This window comes from Dermacentor silvarum, chromosome 5, assembly GCF_013339745.2.
Source record: "Dermacentor silvarum isolate Dsil-2018 chromosome 5, BIME_Dsil_1.4, whole genome shotgun sequence".
In the NCBI taxonomy this organism is placed as follows: Eukaryota; Metazoa; Arthropoda; class Arachnida; order Ixodida; family Ixodidae; genus Dermacentor; species Dermacentor silvarum.
This window is the reverse complement of record NC_051158.1, coordinates 168,544,504-168,563,697: the sequence shown is the minus strand read 5'-3', so window position 1 is coordinate 168,563,697 and position 19,194 is coordinate 168,544,504. Positions and strand designations below refer to the sequence as shown.

At 44.6% G+C, this 19,194-nt stretch overlaps 3 protein-coding genes across 7 annotated transcripts in view; all 3 read right to left on the bottom strand.

Moving 5' to 3' along the window:
• LOC119453871 (zinc finger protein 675-like) overlaps positions 1 to 19,194 on the bottom strand; it is a 2,199,134-nt gene that overhangs the window by 775,485 nt on the left and 1,404,455 nt on the right. The window lies entirely within an intron of this gene.
• The window catches only part of LOC119454549 (gastrula zinc finger protein XlCGF57.1-like), a 1,708,166-nt gene that overhangs the window by 648,398 nt on the left and 1,040,574 nt on the right, over positions 1 to 19,194 (bottom strand). The window contains exon 5 of the mRNA XM_049666971.1: positions 17,080 to 17,870. Within this exon, the coding sequence (XP_049522928.1) occupies positions 17,080 to 17,870 (791 nt within the window). The remainder of the gene's footprint in view (positions 1 to 17,079; positions 17,871 to 19,194) is intronic.
• LOC125945267 (uncharacterized) overlaps positions 4,416 to 19,194 on the bottom strand; it is a 329,028-nt gene continuing 314,249 nt past the window's right edge. For 2 of the 5 annotated variants that reach the window (XM_049666965.1, XM_049666968.1), the window contains exon 2: positions 4,416 to 8,068. In XM_049666965.1, the coding sequence (XP_049522922.1) occupies positions 4,468 to 6,264 (1,797 nt within the window). In that variant the 5' untranslated portion in view covers positions 6,265 to 8,068 and the 3' untranslated portion in view covers positions 4,416 to 4,467. Of the gene's footprint in view, positions 10,815 to 19,194 lie in introns of all 5 variants that reach the window. The other 3 variants (XM_049666966.1, XM_049666967.1, XM_049666969.1) reach the window with 3 other exon arrangements.

Below are 19,194 nucleotides of genomic sequence, written 5' to 3'. Positions count from 1 at the left end.
TATGCCGTCGTTCAAGTACTGAACATTGTTCAGTGATGTTCTGCTCTTTTGGTGTGCTTCACTGTCCGCACCGTTTTTCTTCATCCCTCCTGGGATGTTATTTAAACAAATCTGCTACGGAAGCCGATTCTTTTCTCTCCGCACTGATATATGCCGGTCAGATATTGATTTAATTTGCTTACTTGCGGTTTTCATGACACGATATGGTCATTTATATAGAGAGCCAATGTGTGACAGTTCATCTCTCACGGAAACCAAATCTACCTCCAGTGCTGTTAAAGTTGTGTCTAGCCTCTTATCAAAGTTTCTGTTCATTCTTTCACGATTGTTCGCTTAGCTGCGTTTCTGTCCTTGTTTCTGTAAGCTGTACCTTCTTGTCGACCCCCAGGCATACATCAGCTGGAAGGTAAGTTGGTTGTCCAGTTGCAACAAATAGAGGTCTACATCCTAGACTCGTTGTATGCAATCGGTTGTAATGAGATATCGCTGCTTCAAGGCAGCACTTCCGTCTTCCCAGAAAACGTGGCAGGTACATGCCGAGGTATTTCTTCAGGTTCTGAATAGTTTGTTTCGCCAATCCATTAGCTGCTGGATGGAACAGGAAGGTGAATCAAAGTGTTACTCTACGTTAAGAACGTGTACCATTGCGCGCAAACAACCAACAAGCCCAAGTAGAAACCATACTCTACATTATTTAGCCCATTCCAGCAGTTTACGACTTCGAAAGGATGAACCATTATTCGATACCAAAGCTTTCACACTCTCAAACATTTTGCGGTTGAGCAATTAGATCACAGTGTTGGCGGCTTCTCTTCTTGGCTTTGCTGCTACAATCCTTGTGCACTCCTTCGCCCACACAAGGAACGCTTGCACTTTCTTTACACATTCAGATTTCTTCTGAATACCTTGCGATAGCCAAACAAAACTAAAGAGAAAGAAGGGATAGAAAGAGTGCCATTCTGTCCCTTCTTCTGTCCCTATGTTCGATGTTGGGCTAGTTGGTTCATGCTTGAAATGTGGTACTGGCGCAACAAGACTAAGGAGAAAGAAGGGATAGAAAGAGTGCTATTCTGTTCCTTCTTCTTCTGTCCCAATGTTCGATGTTGGGCTAATTGGTTCACGCTTGAAATTTGGTACTGGTGCAACAAAATTAAGGAGAAAGAAGAAGGGATAGAAAGAGTAACATTCTGTCCCTTCTTCTTCTGTCCCTATGTTCGATGTTGGGCTAGTTGTTTCATGCTTGAAATGTGGTACTGGCGCAACAAAACTAAGAGGGAAGAAAAAAAATTAAATTATGGGGTTTTACGTGCCAAAACCACGATCTGATTATGAGGCACGCCGTAGTGGGGGACTCCGGAAATTTCGACCACCTGGGGTTCTTTAACGTGCAACCTAAATCTAAGTACACGGGTGTTTTCGCATTTCGCCCCCATCGAAATGCGGCCGCCGTGGCCGGGATTCGATCTCGCGACCTCGTGCTCAGCAGCCCAACACCATAGCCACTGAGCAACCACGGCGGGTAAGAAGGGACAGAAAGAGCGCCATTCTGTTCCTTCTTCTTCTGTCCCTATGTTCGATGTTGGGCTAGTTGGTTCATGCTTGAAATGTGGTACTGGCACAACAAAACTAAGAAAGAAGAAGGGACAGAAAGAGCGCCATTCTGTCCATTCTTCTTCTGTCCCTATGTTCGATGTTGGGCTAGTTGGTTCATGCTTGAAATGTGATACTGGCACAACAAAACTAAGAGGAAAGAAGAAGGGACAGAAAAAGCGCCATTCTGTCCCCTCTTCTTCTGTCCCTATGTTCAAAGCCAGCATGTTTGTGACACCGCACACATGGCTTATGGCCGAAGCCACCTGCAGCATCCAAAATTTTGGGTACTGCAGTTATCACTGGTGCTAGGCGTAGGTGATGGTGCCACAGACATTCTGCAAGCGCAGAAAATTGGGCATTCCAAAAATCGTTCCGCATCTATATTTGATTTTCTTCTGCCAGAATATATATTGTCAGACATGCGCTAACAAATATTTGCTTCATTATAGTCAATACTGTTATGGATCCCTCATTTCTGACTTCATTATAGCAGCAGAATAACACACAAATAAAGCATGATAAACCGATTTTTACATTTATATTTTAACATCACATAATTCGTTATACCCATGTACGTTATTATCCAGGTCCGACTGTATATCTAGTATCATTACACAAAGAAAGACCAATAAACACACAAAATTTTATAACAGAACTGAGACAGCAGATCATTCAGACATCTGTAGTGTAATAATAAGCATTACAATGCATTACATTGCACATACATATATTGTAGGGGCATGCGGACACTAATCTCTGAGATGAAAACAGTGCAACAAAATAATAAATTGAATCAAAGACATTTTTCAAATACTTTTCCAACAATACTTTTCGGACAATGAACAGTCACTTATACAAGTACAAATATAAAACTGTGATCAGATCCAAGTTCTCATAATGTTAGCAACTCTCTGTCATTATATTGCATTTTACAAAATATTGTTCATTAAAAGGATAAACAGAGCTCTAGAAAAGAGACAAACAGCTTGTTCAAATACACAGGGCTCTTTGGAAAGTGCAAATGATTGCAGTCAGAGCCAAGAAATCCCGACTCTCTCAGCAGCGTAGCCTGCTCCACTACGTAAGTTAACGTTTATAAATACCCATTGCTTTAGAGCTACTGTGTTATAATCCTCAAGAAATCCTATGATTCGTTTCACAATGCGCTTTTCAAAAAAACATTTATACATAAGATAGTCATAAGACGGTAGATATACTCAATGGGCCATGAAAATCCGGTGGACATCCGAATCATATCCGGACATCCATGTCCAGAACCGATTATCCCCAGGATTACCCGGGACATTGTGTTCCAGTTATATTGAACATCCGTTTTGTTTTTAATCTCGAATGTCCTAAGGACATTTGCACCGGATTTTATGTGGACGTCATGCTTTAGACGACAGAGGGACATCCAAGGGACATCATCTATTTGATTATTTCTCAACAGTTTCTGCACTGCGTATGGTGCAAACGACATCTGCAATGGGCATCGCACAAAGCCTTGATCGTGAATTCACAGAATTTTTCGTGGCAAAATTGCAGGCTTCCTCAAGAAAAACAAAAAATTGGAGGATGCTTAAGCTTCCCTTTTAAAAGTGGAACGCGATAGCATTCAAAGATTCCTGACTGCTTCTCACGGTTCCCCCAACGACTGCAGCTTACGCAACCGTAATTGTTACTGGCAAACGCTGGCGGTGAATGCTATGCATGTAGGCGAGCTTTCTGGTAGAAACGCGGCCTCTTGCGTGGGCTGATCCAGGAGATAGTGCACAACCGCACCAGAGAAATTACATCATTTACAAGTTTCTGTTTGTTTTGCACTTTTATATTTCAGTCTGAGAAGATTTACCATAAAAGGCATGCGCTGTGGGTGTTTTGTTTCATAACATTTGTTTGTGGATCGTCATTCTCGAAATTTCAAGGAATAGCTTTGTCAAGAATGTGAGACAAGGGATGAGCAACATTAGTGATAGAATGGTGTGGCAATATAACCCGCATATATCGCACTTCATATAAGAAGGCGTGCGCTATGCATATACCTAAATAAATTTGGAGGCCCTGGATGATTGGGGATGATTTTCTCGGCCGAGGACGCTGGCGCCAACGCCGACGCCGGATTTTCTGCGACACGGGGCCTTTACCATTATCGCGTTAAAACAATGCCCACAGTTCAAGTGCCCCAAATTTGCATCCTTGTCGCTGCAGAAGTTTCAATAACTGTGTTGCTGTGGATGTACGATGGATGTACAGAAAAGGCCCAAGTGCATGGTTTTTGCATGTCCCTCTAATGTCCAAATGTACAGTTCTGGCAGCCATCGGATCTTAGACGGACTGCCAATTTTCTTGCGCATAAGCGTCCTATGGTCGCCCATAGTAAATCCGGTGGATTTCTGTGGATCTCCGACGAACATCCATATGTCCAAAACTGGCGGACCAGTGGATGTCCACTGGACTTTCATTGTCCATTGGGTATAATTAGGGTTGTTCGTTTTCGGGTTTTATATTTTTTCAAATTCGGGGGGTAAAAATCGGGCGGTATTTTTCAAACTGATATTCGGGGAAAAATCGGTTTTTTTGCGAAACCATTCCTTACTTCGGGTTTTTTCGGGTTAAATATACGGTTGTACTTATCAGAACTTACACTGAGCTTATCAAAACGTATCACGGGCTTTTTAAGTATAACACGTTAAATTTGGTGTTTCAAGCTGGTAATTGGGACAGACACCAGAGTATTATAGCAAATACAGTATACTACCCGAAATTTTGTGTTTGTTTGAAAATGAATCAGTGGTGTTTGAAAATGAATGAATCAGTAAACATTGACTCTTAGAAATTATACATTTTATTCTCGAAAATCTGGTCATCGATTTTTTACACGTCCTTGTTGACATACATTATCATCTGCATGCGCAACATGTCAGTCTCCATTCGAGATCTGTCCGGTCGTTGAACATATCTCAGCTGGGAGAAAGTTCTCTCCACATCACAGCTACCATTAGCTAGGCACAACAATGTCAGTGCAGCTTTTGCAAGCCTTGGGTAGCGAGAAGTAGAGTCATGCCAATACTCGATTAGTTCGACAGCTGGGTTTGTGGGGCTCGCTTCCAGCAAATACTGGTTGAACTCGTCATTAAGGGAATCTACATTGTCGGTTACGGACATGAACAGAGGTCGGTAGTCCTCAAATGACTGCCCCAGCAGACGCTTCTGAAACGGATCAAGGACGGCTCCCAACTTCCACAAAGTTAGCTGGTTTTCCTCTTTTTCTGAGACGTTCCGTCCAAGAGTGCAGCGCCATTTTGTGGCGAGTTTCGTGCAGAACTCTTCAGAACATGTTTTTACTAAATTAGCGCTGCGCTTGGGTAAGATAGACAAAACAGCTTTGGCCTGATCGCTTTTACCGATCATCGCCGAAAGCTCCCCGACAATCTGCTGCAGCTTCACGTTTACCAGGTGATCAAAGCTGGGCATCAAAAGCTTCCCACTTTCAAGCGTTTTCTGGGCTTCCAAAAGTGGGCCGAGTGCATCTCTCATCAAGATTGCCTTCGCATAAACAACTTCTTTTTCAGAAAGTATCCCTCGAATAGCTTCCGCTTTGCTGCTATCATGCGAGCTTTCAGCAAGTTCTGTTAACGAGCTCCACATTTCTACGACTACCACAAGTGCCTTGTAGAAGCTTTGCCATCGATTCGGGACAACAGAAGGTGGCTTCTTAATGTCAGGTCCAAAGAGGCCATTAGAAGAACAAATTTCAGTGTACTTTTGGTAAAGCTTGTTAGCGTGCTTAAATAACGCTCCAAACTTGATCACTACGGATCGAACATCAGACATGCATGGTAAAGAAATGGCATGGTCAACACTCACATGAATAAGGTGTGCTATATCTTTCACATGCAAGATTTGGATCCCTTCAGCCTGACAGATTTCTCGAACCATCTTTCGCATGTACTCCGCTGAGTCTGTGGCTACTGCCACAACGTCTTTCCACGTCTTGCCAACCGTCAGGAGTGCCTTGCTAACTGCGCTGGCCACCGTGTAACTGTTCGATGCATTTACCCTGTCGACGTCGACCAGAACAACGTGCTTCTTCACGTTTTTCTGGCTATAGTAGCACAGGAGAGTGTTGATGGTAGGCACACCAGTGATGTCTGGGGATTCATCGACGATGACGCTCACTTTCACATCTCGCATATCATCGCGGATTTTCTCCATGTCCTTGTCAAAAGCTTCTTTCAGGTATTTCAGCCGAAGTCTTTGTCCTGTTGGCATGGTCTTCGCAGCCTTGCAGTATTTGCGTGCGAAGTCTCCCAGCGGTCCGTCCGCCTGGTGCATGCTTATTCCGCTGTACGCTAGGGCACGAACAAAGTCATGGATAACGCCGTCCGCTTCAGTTTCTTTCGCACGCTGTCTACAGGACATATCAAAAAGCGTCTGCCGAGACGTTCCCGCAGTCTCAGCTTCCTTGGAAGCCGTCTTGAACTTCTTATGACGAGATGACATTAGATGCTCACGAATTCGGTCGTAGGGCTTCTTCGCTGGATCGGTGACCATCTCGGTGTTGCAATATTTGCACACTAACGTGCGGGTGCCTTCACTGTCTTTCGTTGCGATCTGGAGATCTTCATGTTCTTTACACCAGTCATCCAGTGTCTTTCGTTTTCTTCCCATCTCCACGCTGAAGTTTCCGGTGCCGCCTTATGTCCGCGACGGTGGCTTTGCGCTCACAAGACGCGCCTGGTAATGCTAAGTGAGGATGGCGATATGCGTCTCGTTGGTTAGAGTTCGCACCAATCAGAAGCCTGATTCACTTCGTCACAGAAAAACTGGAAGAAAACCTAAGAGACCAACCTTGGATCGCGTTTTGTTCACATTCTCTTCTCGTTCGTCTTTATCCCCACCCACTAAAAAACGTGACCCTTTTTAGAAGTTCTTCGAAAAAGAGCAATACCACAATTTCCAGAATTTTGCTGCTCCTGTCAAAGCAGGATTTTGAGCGCAGTGGCTTCTTTCTTTCTTCTTTCTGGGTTGGACGCTGGGGGAGGGTATGGCTGGCTTCTTCGTCGCTCAATCTCTCCCCCACCGACTGGTCACCCGTCCCTTCCGCGTGAAATTCTTGGAAGCAGGTGCACATACCCGAGACTAATCTGCAGTGGGCAAAGGGGCAGATTTCTTTGCTTTTCTTTCACCCTAAATTTGTTCACAATGTACTCGAAGCGTGGCCGGCCTCAAACGTGTTTCCCACTTTCTTCTGCAAGCATTTTTTTAGGGGGGGGGGGTGCATGTACGCTCTCACGCATGTGCGTGCAGAGGAGAGAGGGGATGTAAAGATTAGAGAGGAGAAAGGGGTGACAAAGGAGACAGGTAGTGGTGAGAAGAGAAGGGGAAGAGCATCAACACGAGTTAGCAGCAACTCACGATTGTGCAGATCGCTACAGGGAGGTTTATTCGGGGAGAAATCGGGTTTAACCCGATTCTCCTGAAACTTGTTCGGGGTGCAAGAATCGGGTAAAATCGGGTTTTACCCGAAAACGAACAACCCTAGGTATAATTGATTCAGATCACCGATCTTGCAAACTTATATCACCCCGTCTTCAACAGTTCTGGATCTGTCCGAGAAATGTGGGATGAAAAATCTTCTAATGATAAGCGTAACAATGTCCTAGTTTGTTTTGTTTATGTTGTTTACACAGAATATCTGGACCATGCCCGGATGTTCTGTGTAATGTCATTGGCCTTACAATGTTGATAACCTCTGATGAATTGAGTTCTTGATATTGATAGGCTAGGAGCTTAGATATGCATTCGTTATAGCCAATACCAGGCAGACTGCCCATGATGATGGAAACATCGCCAGAACATTCAGACAGTGCTGCCAGATTACACCATATGCTTTATCTGGATCTAACCATCAACTCACAAGGTTAGGGTATATTACTTTCCATAGTTATAGTATAATAACAATAATCCTTACACCCTTGCAATACAACATAGACCGCTCATAGCCTAAGCCGCCAGAATTGTGAATGTCCGCACTATAACCAAAACACCATTTTTTGTAAGGCTGCAGAAGTGGAATACACGTAGACCAAGCTGCCGCGCATATCTGAAAATAGAAGCACGCGACCGGGCTGTTTGCGTGCATTTATGAAATTTATGAAAGTTGACAGGTTTACGCCCAGGCACCCGCATTCTTTGTATGAAGCAAAGTACAAAAAATGTGACAGGAAGAGGAAAGTAAGTTGCTGACTAAATTTTCAGACCTGCTCGATCATTCTAATTTTCCTCAGCACCGCCATCAACTCCACGAAACAAATGGAGAACGGTGATCAAAATTACGGATGCCATATAGTATCTCGTGCTATTTCTCGCACTGATTTATGAGTGTGCAATAAACATGGCGACTGTGCATCAAGCTGCTGCCATTCGAGTGTTGCCCGTGACCTCCCTCTTGTTGTCGAGGTGGTTTCACCACCTTCCATGTGCCGTACAGTTACTGCAACGTATTGCAGTGATTCAGCACAAAACCTCAGCTTTGGTCACCGACTCCCAACGACGCATGTGATTAGGCCTATCCTGCGAGAGTGTCAGGTGGCATGCCGTAGCTGGAGGCTTGCCCTTGATATGTTCGTACTCGTAGACGATGAGATAGAGATTTGGCATGCAATCGTGCGCACAGGCGGATCTGACAGCAGCTCGTGTAAGGCAGAGTTTGGTTTCTCGGACACAGGGTTCGTACAGGTTTCCAAGGCAAAAATTCAAGGATATTTCAGGACTTTCCGGGACCTATCACAGGTTTTTCAAGGACTCAAGCGGCATCTGAAGTAGGGTTTCTTTACTCTAACATTTCCGAAAATGACTAGTTTTATTGCACTAAATGTATATCACAATTATAATAAAAACAGTCTAGCCTTGATAACTTCTCAAGATCACAACACAAAATGAACGCTTACAACAGCAGCTGAAATTTTTCCAGTATAGACTAGGTAAAGTTCATCACAAATATTCAAAATAATCAGCATAGGGCTATTGCACTAAAATAAAAAGAAATAAATGTATATCCCAATGTTGTTAATAATGTCAAGCCTTGATCTTCCTGCGAGTTCTCAACAATACCAAAAAAAGTTCACAAAACACAACGAATGCTCACAACAGCTACTCTGACTTCTCCAGTATTAACTGGGCCAGTTTACCGAACATTTCCAAACCATTCAGTGTAGTCTTGCTACACATCCATTATATTATAACAAATAGATGTATATTGCAATTGTGTACAGCATGTCTTGATCATTTCTCAAGTCCGCAATATTAAAAGTTATCACAACGAATACTCACAACAGGTGCTCAGGCTTCTGCAGTATTAGCTGGGTTGGTTCATCAAACATTTCCAAAAGATTCAGCATAGCGTATTTTCCTGTGCATAAGACGCGGTTTTTTTTCCTGAATTTTTCGGCGGTGCGTTTTATAGAACGATGCAACCTATGTACGTTTTTTTTTTTTTCGGGAAAACTGCCTTCAAAATCGGATCCAATGTTATGGCCACGCAAAATGCGCTGGTTGACTTCAGTGCTACGGGTTCTGCGCATGCTATCGAGGTGCTGGATTCTCGTGATCAAGTTCCCGAGCGCCATGCGAGAAGGATGGAGCCACAAGGCAAGCAGCGGTAGGCCGACCGCGAGTCGATCGACCCCGAAGTCGTCGCATCTGCAGGTCGCTGTCAAGATACGGGACGCACCACTGTGCAAACTACGCAGTTGCTACGAGGGTACAGGCAGCTCCCCCTCACCCCCCCCGGGCTGCCTTTCTGCTTTCCTCCCTTGTACGCGATTCGGCTCACTGTCACACGCTTTCACTCGCACATACAGCATAAGGCGCGCAGGGATGGTGTTATCGTCTTTGGACTTTATACGGAACATCGCGACAAGCACAATGGCAGAAATGCGCCTGGAGTAGAAATATATGGCACCCATGATGATACGCTTGCGCGTGATGCACGTTCACGGAGCGAAACATCACTGTAACTTTTTTAAAGTGCTTACAGAATGAACAGGTGCGTCTTATACACCAGTGTGAGTTATATAACATTCTTTCTTTTTTTAAAAAAACTGACATTTTGAGGGGGGTGCGTCTTATACAAAGGTGCGACTTATAGACGGGAAAATACGGTAATGTTATTGCACTTATATTATCATAAATAATATTATAACAAAACCTCCATCCAAAGGCACTGAGCATCAGTGGTAAAGTTGCTCCACTCTATTTAGCTTCACCTCGCGCGCAAGAGTGAAAGTGGGACAAGGCAGACCAACGGGCGAGGAGTGAAACAAACGATAGGGTGAGAAAAGCAGCGTAAACACTGCCAGCCCCAAGCCAGCACCAAAGCGCGGCACAGGTCTCTCGCTCCGTTTGCGGTTTGATGTACGTGGTGAGGCCTCTTATTTTTTCTGTGCAGTTCTGCAAAACGGAACCATGTGTGCTCACGCTGGCATATTGTTTCAGTTTGTCAGATCAACGCCGATTTACTACAGAAAGGAGGTCGCAATGTCAATATCAGAGTGCAGTGCTCACGAAATTCAAGGATTTTCAAGGAAGGAAAAAAATTCCAGCACTTTCAAGGGCCTTGAAAACGCACTTTTCAATTTCAAAGGTTTTCAAAGATTTCAAGGACCTGTACGCACCCTGCGGACAATCAACTGCGACAACTACTCCTAACGCCTACCAATTTTCTTTGTGCATGTACTGGTAGGAACGGCGGAAGCTGGCATGTGAACATAATGCCTCAAAGCTTTGAACTAAATTTGTAGAACACTGCTTAAACTGCCAGCAGCCAAGGTAGTGCTCGATTGCTGATGAGCAGTTTAGCAAAGATTTCTCCGTCGCCTAGGCAAACCCTGCGGGCCCGCATCACGCTGCCACCGCTGTTATTTTTTCTTAGTTCTTTGTTCGTTTGCTCCGCGTCTTCTCCGCATCGTCCTCATTGCTTTGCACTCCCATTGGCTGTGCACCTCGTTGAAAAGCAGGCTCACTATCAAGTTTGTCTGCGGAAACGGCATTATAACCAGTATTTCGCCTTGCGCGGCTGCACTGTAAACGGTACGTGTATACATGAAGTTCTATGGGAGGGTCAATAGGAGTCAGAAAAGACCGAGTTATAGCTGGTTCTGCACATTAAGCAGTTAAGTAACAAGTGGTCTAAGCTGTAGGTTATAAGGACATTCCACCTCAGCTGCGATGGCATCAGCAACACTAGCCAACACTTCTAGGGCTAATCCTGTACACATAGAAAAAAAGGGGGAGGATGGTTTAATTGCTCCCCCTACCCCAAGGGGTAAGCAATATTAAAGCCTTAAAGCACTACTCACAGATAATCTGGAAGATGGGACCACCCCCGTGGCATATTTTCTTTCACATCCACCGAGATAACCATGGAAGGCGCGGGCACCCCGCAGGATTCCGTGATCTCTCCCATGCTGTTTAGCCTCGCCCTCCTAGGCCTTCCATAACAACTACAGACAATCCCCAGACTCCATCACACTGTTTATGCCGACGATATCACTCTCTGGGTATGCGAAGAAAGTGATGGATCCATAGAACAAATATTACAGGAGGCGATTGACACAGTAGAACGGTATCTGCAAAGGAAAGGACTATCCTGTTCGGCGGAGAAATCCGAGCTACTGCTACATCAACCTACACTCAAGGGCCGACCACCCAAACATTATCACCAAGCACAGACACACGCCGATATAACACTCCCCAACAAGCGACGGTCTCATCATACCAACCGTGGATAAAATTAAAGTGTTAGGACTGATCATCGAGAGTAAGGGCACAAACGGCGAGACAGTTCGCAACATTGACGCAAAAGTATCGAACACGACGCGCCTTATTAAACGCATCACCAATAAACACAAAGCATGAAAGAGGCTAGCATCCTCTGCCTCATCCAATCATTTGTACTCAGCCAAATCACGTATGCGGCAGCCTATCACCAATGGTTCGTCGCAGAAAAGGCAAAACGCAACAGCCTCATTAGGCGAATACATAAACAAGCACTAGGATTGCCGCAACACAATACGAGCGATTGGCCAAGACTAAGCCAGGCTGCCAGATACTCGAGAATCTCGGCATCTCTTACCACACCCAACACAGCGACAAACATGACATACCATGCGATATCCAAACTAAACTTGCAGTTCCACCGATACCCAAGAACATGCACCCCGAACACAACGAGGGCAGACGCGTCAGTAGAGCCAAAGCCATGACTAAGATTTTTGGTCACAATGAGGAAGCGGTCTTTGTCGATGCAGCACGCTATCGGGACCGTCACCGCTTCGTAGCTGCGGTCGTAGACCACACACACCAATGCAAAGCAAGCGCATCAATTGCCACAAGACACATAGAAACGGCGGAGGAAGTGGCTATCGCGCTGGCGGTAGCTCACACCAATGCCTTGTATATCATCAGCGACTCGCAAGCAGCCGTGCGAAACTACGCCAACGGCAGAATCTCCCCCGAGGCATTGCGGATCCTTAATACAAGCAAAACTTATGAGGCAGACAAATGCATACAAATCCTCTGGATCCCAGCCCACACACCTCTAGATCAACCGGAGTTCAGTCCAAATGAGGTGGCGCACAACGTGGTTCAAGGTCTCATGTTATGAGCCGCGTTCGAAGAAGCCGCCACCCGAACGGACTCCTCCGCGGCAGGTGTGGGAATGACACGATCGGCTCAATAAATTCTGTGACATTACTCAACATTATCGAATGTAAAGGCGGGATTATCCACCGCCTCACCCCCAGGTCAATCGGGCCCAGTCCATTCAATGGCGGCAGCTACAAACACAAACATACACAACCCCATCAATGAACCATATATATACCCCGAATTACAACCAATCTATGCCAGTATTGCAACACCAGAGCCACACTAGATCACATTCTATGGGCATATCCAGCATTTATCAGCAATACTGGGGTCCCAGCCTCCAAAGAGGGCCTTCGGGCGCGTTGGCGGACTGCGCTGCTCAGTTCAGGCCCGGACCAGCAATTCTGGGCGATCCAGCAGGGTGAGGAAGCTGCCGGGAGACACGGTCTTTCCGCTGCCTCCTAGGTGGGAGCCCAGCCCAGCAATCTGCCGGAAACCAATAAAGTTTTTCTCTCTCTTTTCCTCATTATGTCTTCAATCAACATAATTATTTTGCTCTATGCTTTCTTCGGCTTCATTGTCTATTGCCTACACATATTCGTAACTTCAAATAGGCAGCACTATATTTGGAGATCACCAATACAGTTGAGTGAGGCCTCTAATTATCAGAATTTATTATGACTTGGTATATTATCACAAATTCAGTCTTTTGAAGGCATATCAAATCAAGTCAAACTTTATTTCAACATACAACTGATGTTGAGGTCCATGGACAAAAAGCCAGCAAGACATGACATGGTCCATGGCCCCGCCCCGTTTTACAGGCAGCAACAAAGCATCAAAGGTTGAACATAGCTTAACACAAGAGAATAGAAAAAGAAAAGGATTTACACTCTAATAACTCTCAAAATACTACAAGGAAGCATTAGAAAAAAGTAAAGCATACATAATGAGTAATTCCCAGCAATACCAGCTAGTCATCAATACATTACAAAAAACTCATGAAATAGTCACAAAAATGCAGCACTATATATAGGTCACAATATATGGAATATTTCATACAGCAGCATATACAGAAAGAATCACTATACAAGAAATGGATGAGGAATCATTATACAGAATGGATGAGCATTTATTTGTTGTGCCTTTACAAGAAGGAATATCACATGAACACACTGTAATGAACCACACTCTCATAGCTAAAAATGCCCCCGCAACTGCCTAGATCAGACAGGCACATCGTGCGAAAGGGCTGGGCAGTCCCACATTTAAAGGGGCCCTGAAACGCACTATGGACAGCTTGTTGATGGCACTGATGGTGATTTTGTGTGCTTTACAGACAGAGTGATGCCATTATCATTGGTTAAAAATGTATTCTGTAATTTAGATTTAAACAATATTGCAAGTACAGTAGAACTTCGTTGATACGACCTTGTTTTGTACAATTTCCTGAAGCCAACGTTCACAATGAAGGACACAAAAAATGACCCGATACATTTATGGTTCCTTTTTACAATTTAAAGGGTTCCTCAAACGATTTGGACAAATTCTGTAGACACGTAAGGTACGGCTACAGTAAAACATTTGGGCCACAATTTAAGTGAAACGTCCTGTATTTAGAGAGCCATGAACGATTACAAGTCACCCTCCTCCCTAGCCATGCTTTTTCTCTTCCACAGGTTTGCCAAGCAACTGGGACTAAGCTCCGCCTTCACTCATTCTGAATTATGATGCGAAGTCTTGATGTTTACTTTCAGTGACTTGGAGCCAGCATGCAAAGCCTCTACAACCTAAACGCTAGCTGCCAGGCCCATCGAACCCCAGCAAGAGCTATCCAAGCAGTGTGTGTCATGAGCGTTTTGTTAAAGTAGCGAGCCTGTCCAGTACTCTGGTAAACGCAGGTGAGCTGGGTATTTTGACGGATGGGCAGAGGCGTAAACGTGAGTGACCTGCGCGGTACAGCCACCTGGTGGTGCAGTGCTCAACCAGCCAAACACAGAGCTAATGTTGCTGTAACCAAGTGTAAAACATTTTAAACATTTAAAAAGACTTGCTCACGATTATGCTGTGGCCGATAATTTATACCAGCAGCAAAGTAGAACACACTATATCAAGCTGCGATACGCTGTCGCAGCTTGACACAACCAATGATTTGCAGCCCAAAATGAAACAAGGGCACTCATAGTTGTTGCGAAAAGAAACCTCGAGACCAACATGGAGCACGCTGTAACACAAGCAGACGACACTTGCTGTCTGCCGGAAATACTTGAGTGCAGTGAGAAATTCTCGTGTATTCTTTTTCTGTTACTTCTTTTTATAGAAACAAGTTAACCAACATTCCAACTATCATGAACAACTTCTGTACAGCATAAAGCTGGAAAAATTATCAATGACGAAAAGTGAGTAGTCAATCCGGATAGCTTGCTCGACTGATGTCACGCACACCTGTTACGTAGATGGTGACAGGGAGCCTGAAAGCTCAGGGGACGGGTGCCACTGCAATTAGTAGCAATGCACATTTTAAAATCTTATAAGAAGGGGTGCGTGAATATTCTCAAATTTTGTGTACGGAATCAAATACTGTCCTATTCGATAGTCTTCGAATCGAAGTCACTATTTGTAAATACGAATACTTTTCTAATAGTTATTGATACCTTAGAATGTCCACTTTGTGCAAACACCAAATTGGAGCAAAAGTACAATATTTTCATCTCCACGGGCATAACATATGTATAAAACTGGAGAATCTACGTAGTGCAACAGGCTACGTTACAGGAATCATTCTAACATTTCGAAAGTCCTGTATATACGAACAAACTGCATAATTGTTTCGCCTTTCGTGCATTTTGATAAACAACACTTGAGAATCCACAATCTCATGAGAGAAAGATGCTAACCTTATGACTATGTACTACTATGTGAATACTGTTTTACATCAATTGTGAAAATGGCTGCTTATTATTCAAAAACTATTTGAAAAGAATTCAATATTCGATTCGCTTCTGGCATTATTCGCTTCGTACTGACATCCATACTTTTTTATCCTATTCTCGGGGACTACGTTTCCACCGCTAACAACTCGCTCACGACAAGATGTGCCTGCGTGATGTAGAACTTACATGAATGTTCTAGTTAATTCTATCTGTCGTGTACGTCCTTGCCGAACCTTGTGTAATCAGATTGAATGCATGACATGAATTGTGTAGTAGTTTCTGGAAACCATGCAGGCACCAACGACGACAATGGGACATTCCACGAGCGATGCATAAAATTCGACAAGCTTGAGCCGCTGATCAGATTTCCGATGTTCGCTGACTGTGCTCGCTGCAACCGTTGTGTTTTTAGTGTAGCCTGTCTTTCGGGGCACAGGTTCGCTTAACAAGGAGTTAGCTTCGTGATTCACAGTTTTTCTACTGTGTTCTTCATCGTCACCACAATGTGACACTATTCAATTCGGTCTCAAAAATTGCTATTTACACACCCCTACTGCAATAAAATATGTGCTTTAGGAGGAGCGCTTGAATGTCTCACTTAATGATCAGAAGGACCTGCCCTAACAGAAGGACCTGCCCTCTCAACTCGGTACATCTGTACAAAATTGTCAAAATCGTCCAGGGCTCCTTTCATATGTTCCCAGAAATTAAGATTTTTCACCACCAGCGTTCAGTACATTGCCAAACTGCGAATGTTTTTCCTATCGTCTTTTTTAAATGTGTGAACAAGGTTCTACTGTACTGCAATAAAAGCTATGCCATTACATTTTACAACCATCTCAAGTATCGCACAGCCAATGGCAAGGTGTTGCAATCATGAGAATCGCGCATCTCATGCCGAGCACTTCGGCATGCCAATGGCCGCCTTGCAGAAGCTGTTGCGACAATAAAAGTGATGCCATGGCCTCACAGATTACACAGTGCGCGGCCAGATCAGGGAGGCCATGGGTTCACGATGAACAGGCAGAGCAGGCTTGGCAACCGTAGCGTGCCAACTTCTGCTAACGCCCAGCTGCTATTGGTGTCACCACATGACTTCATGGCAGTGAAATGTGGCATTTAGAGCACCTAAAATTCCAGTGCAGGTTGAGGTTGTTAACTCTCATTTTGCTTGTGTTAAGAATTCTTTTATGAGTGATAACATGGGTTTGTGTAGGTCGATTTTCATCATTTCTCTTGCTCTTTCTTTTATGATATGCTCAGAATAGATCTAGGGAAATATGATGACCCGGAAAGAGTGTTCGATGGCTTGGAGCATAGCACTTGTGCTACCTAATGCAGCAGAATGCCCTGCAGCATGCTACACATCTGTAGATTCATAATTCAGACTCTAGTTCAAAATGGCTGTTGACCTACTTACAGTATCATGGTGCTGTGTTCTCTTATGTCTGCTCAAGCACTAAGCCTGCGCAAAGGCCCTGCAGCAGATGGTGCAATGGTATGGTCAGTCACCAGTGGGAATGCACATGTGTTTTTTCATGCTATATTTATGTAACTTATGCTACTCTAAATTATCATAATGATGTGTTTTATTATGTCTGATTTGTAACTTATGCTACTCTAAATTATCATGATGATGTGTTTTATTATGTCTGATTAAGTTACCAACCCGTGCAAAGGACTTGGAGCAGACAGTGCAACGGTGTGGTTGGTCACCTGTATGAATGAGCATATGTTGCTTCACGGCAGACTTCAGCGAGAATTTCCGAGTGCATAAAGGGCATTGAAACGGCTTCTCGCCTGTGTGGGTGCGCAGGTGTATCTTCATGCTGGTCTTATAAGAGAAGCTTTTAGGGCATGAAGGGCACTGAAATGGCTTCTCACCAGTGTGGGTGCACAGGTGGTCTTTCAGGTGGCCCCTTTGTGAGAAGCTCCGAGGGCATGAAGGGCACTGGAATGGCTTCTCACCAGTGTGGGTACGCAGGTGGTCTTTCAGGTGGCTCCTTTGTGGGAAGCTCCGAGGGCATGAAGGGCACGGAAAGGGCTTCTCGCCTGTGTGGGTGCGCAGGTGTTGCTTCATGTTGGACTTGCGCGAGAAGCTTCGAGGGCATGAAGGGCATTTATATGGCTTCTTGTCTGTGTGGATTTGCAGGTGTTCCTTCATGCTGAAGTTACGTGAGAAGCTTTCAAGGCATAAAGGACACTGTTTTGGCTTCTCGCCTGTGTGGGTGTGCAGGTGAGTTTTCAGGTGGGACGTTTGTGAGAAGCTCCGAGAGCATGAAGGGCACTGAAATGGCTTCTCACCTGTGTGGGTGCGCATGTGTTCCTTGACCTTGGATCTTTGGGAGAATCGCTGAAGGCATGAAGGGCACTGAAAGGGCTTCTCGCCTGTGTGGGTGCGCAGGTGTTCCTTCAGGTACGTCTTTCGTGAGAAACTCTGAGGGCACGAAGGGCATTGAAATGGCTTCTCACCCGTGTGAATGCACAAGTGCCTCTTAAGGATGTCTCTTCTTGAGAAGCTCTGAGGGCACAAATGGCACTTAAACAGACGCTCGCCAGTATGGACCCTGACATGTGCTTCCAAACGAAACAGTTTATCAGCCTCATAGCCACGGGGGTGATCTTGTTGAAGGCATCCCTGCTGTGAATTGTCACCGTTGACTCTTGACGGAGAAATAGAAGGCCTCGATGCTGCACAAATGAGACCAAAGTAGTACTATGAAATGCAAGAAAAGAACACAGATACTAAAATTAATGATGAGCTTTCTTTTTTTTATTTGGGAGGTTTTCAGGGTGATTACAGATATGGCAGAAAACAGGACGCATAGTGGTCCTTCTTGAGTTACTCGATATTCCTGCATCTGAATGCTTAATGACCCTAATTGTGTCCTGCACAAATTATTTTTCAGAAACGCAAAAAGTTACAGTGAGAGAATATGGAGTGTTTGAAAACTTTCACGGATTTCTACGACCCTTAAAAAAGTGCCAAAAACCTTCGACCCTGCCCTGCTTGCTCTGTGATCCTCAACGAGCACTCAGGATATAAAGGCTATATTTGGGATTTGCAAAACTTATATTCGCTAGCACAACAAATTTCTCATATGAGACTTGATTAGTGGGTTTATTTTTGATCACATGCATAACTTTGGCAATGTTTCCGCAAGTTGAGATTGTAAAGAGCCGGCTAGAACATGCCCTATTTTTCTACGCGGCGTATAGCCTGCCAACTCTTACAACCCACACCCACTTTCAGAATAGCCCACAAAAAAAATATACAATATTCTGCAAGATTAAAAAAATTCGCCAGAGACGCTTAGGACTTCTTACGTGTGAATGTGAAAACATGATAGTCCCTTTGGTGAAATGTTATTTCCCGAGCAAGCTCCTAGCAGCCTGCGTTCTAACTGCACCTCGGTAAGGCCACACCAAAATGCGATAAGCATCTCAACACGTTCTCTTGCTCACCAGGAGTTCATAATTCGAAGGAGCGCTAAGCGACATTGAATTAGACAATAACACTTAAATTTTATACTCATTTTATACACTCATGACATGACGCCACCTCTTCCCCATTGACTGCACCGTCACATGCCCAATGACACATGCACTAGGCCACACCTTTAGTATGACGTGACGTGTGCAATGATGCATGCAGTAGGCACACCTTTAGTCAACCAGAACCATGAAGCTGGCGTGTCGTTGAGGAAGCGTGCTCATCTCACACCCCAGAGGCCTGGGTTCGATTCCCACCCAGACCAAAGTTTACAAAATTTTCTTTTCAAAGCCCTTGATTTTTAACGTGTTTTTACTCCGTGCCGTCGGCCATTTTTGGTATGATCGCTTGGTGGCAATGCCACCGCCACCGGATTTTCGCCGTAATGGGACATATAATGCTTTCGCATTTAAAATTACTTCGACCATGCCAATAACTGCACACAACCCTGAAGTGTTTACAAAAGCAGTCTCGAGTATACACGACATCATGTAGTATCTTCGGCCAGCGACTTTTTTCCCC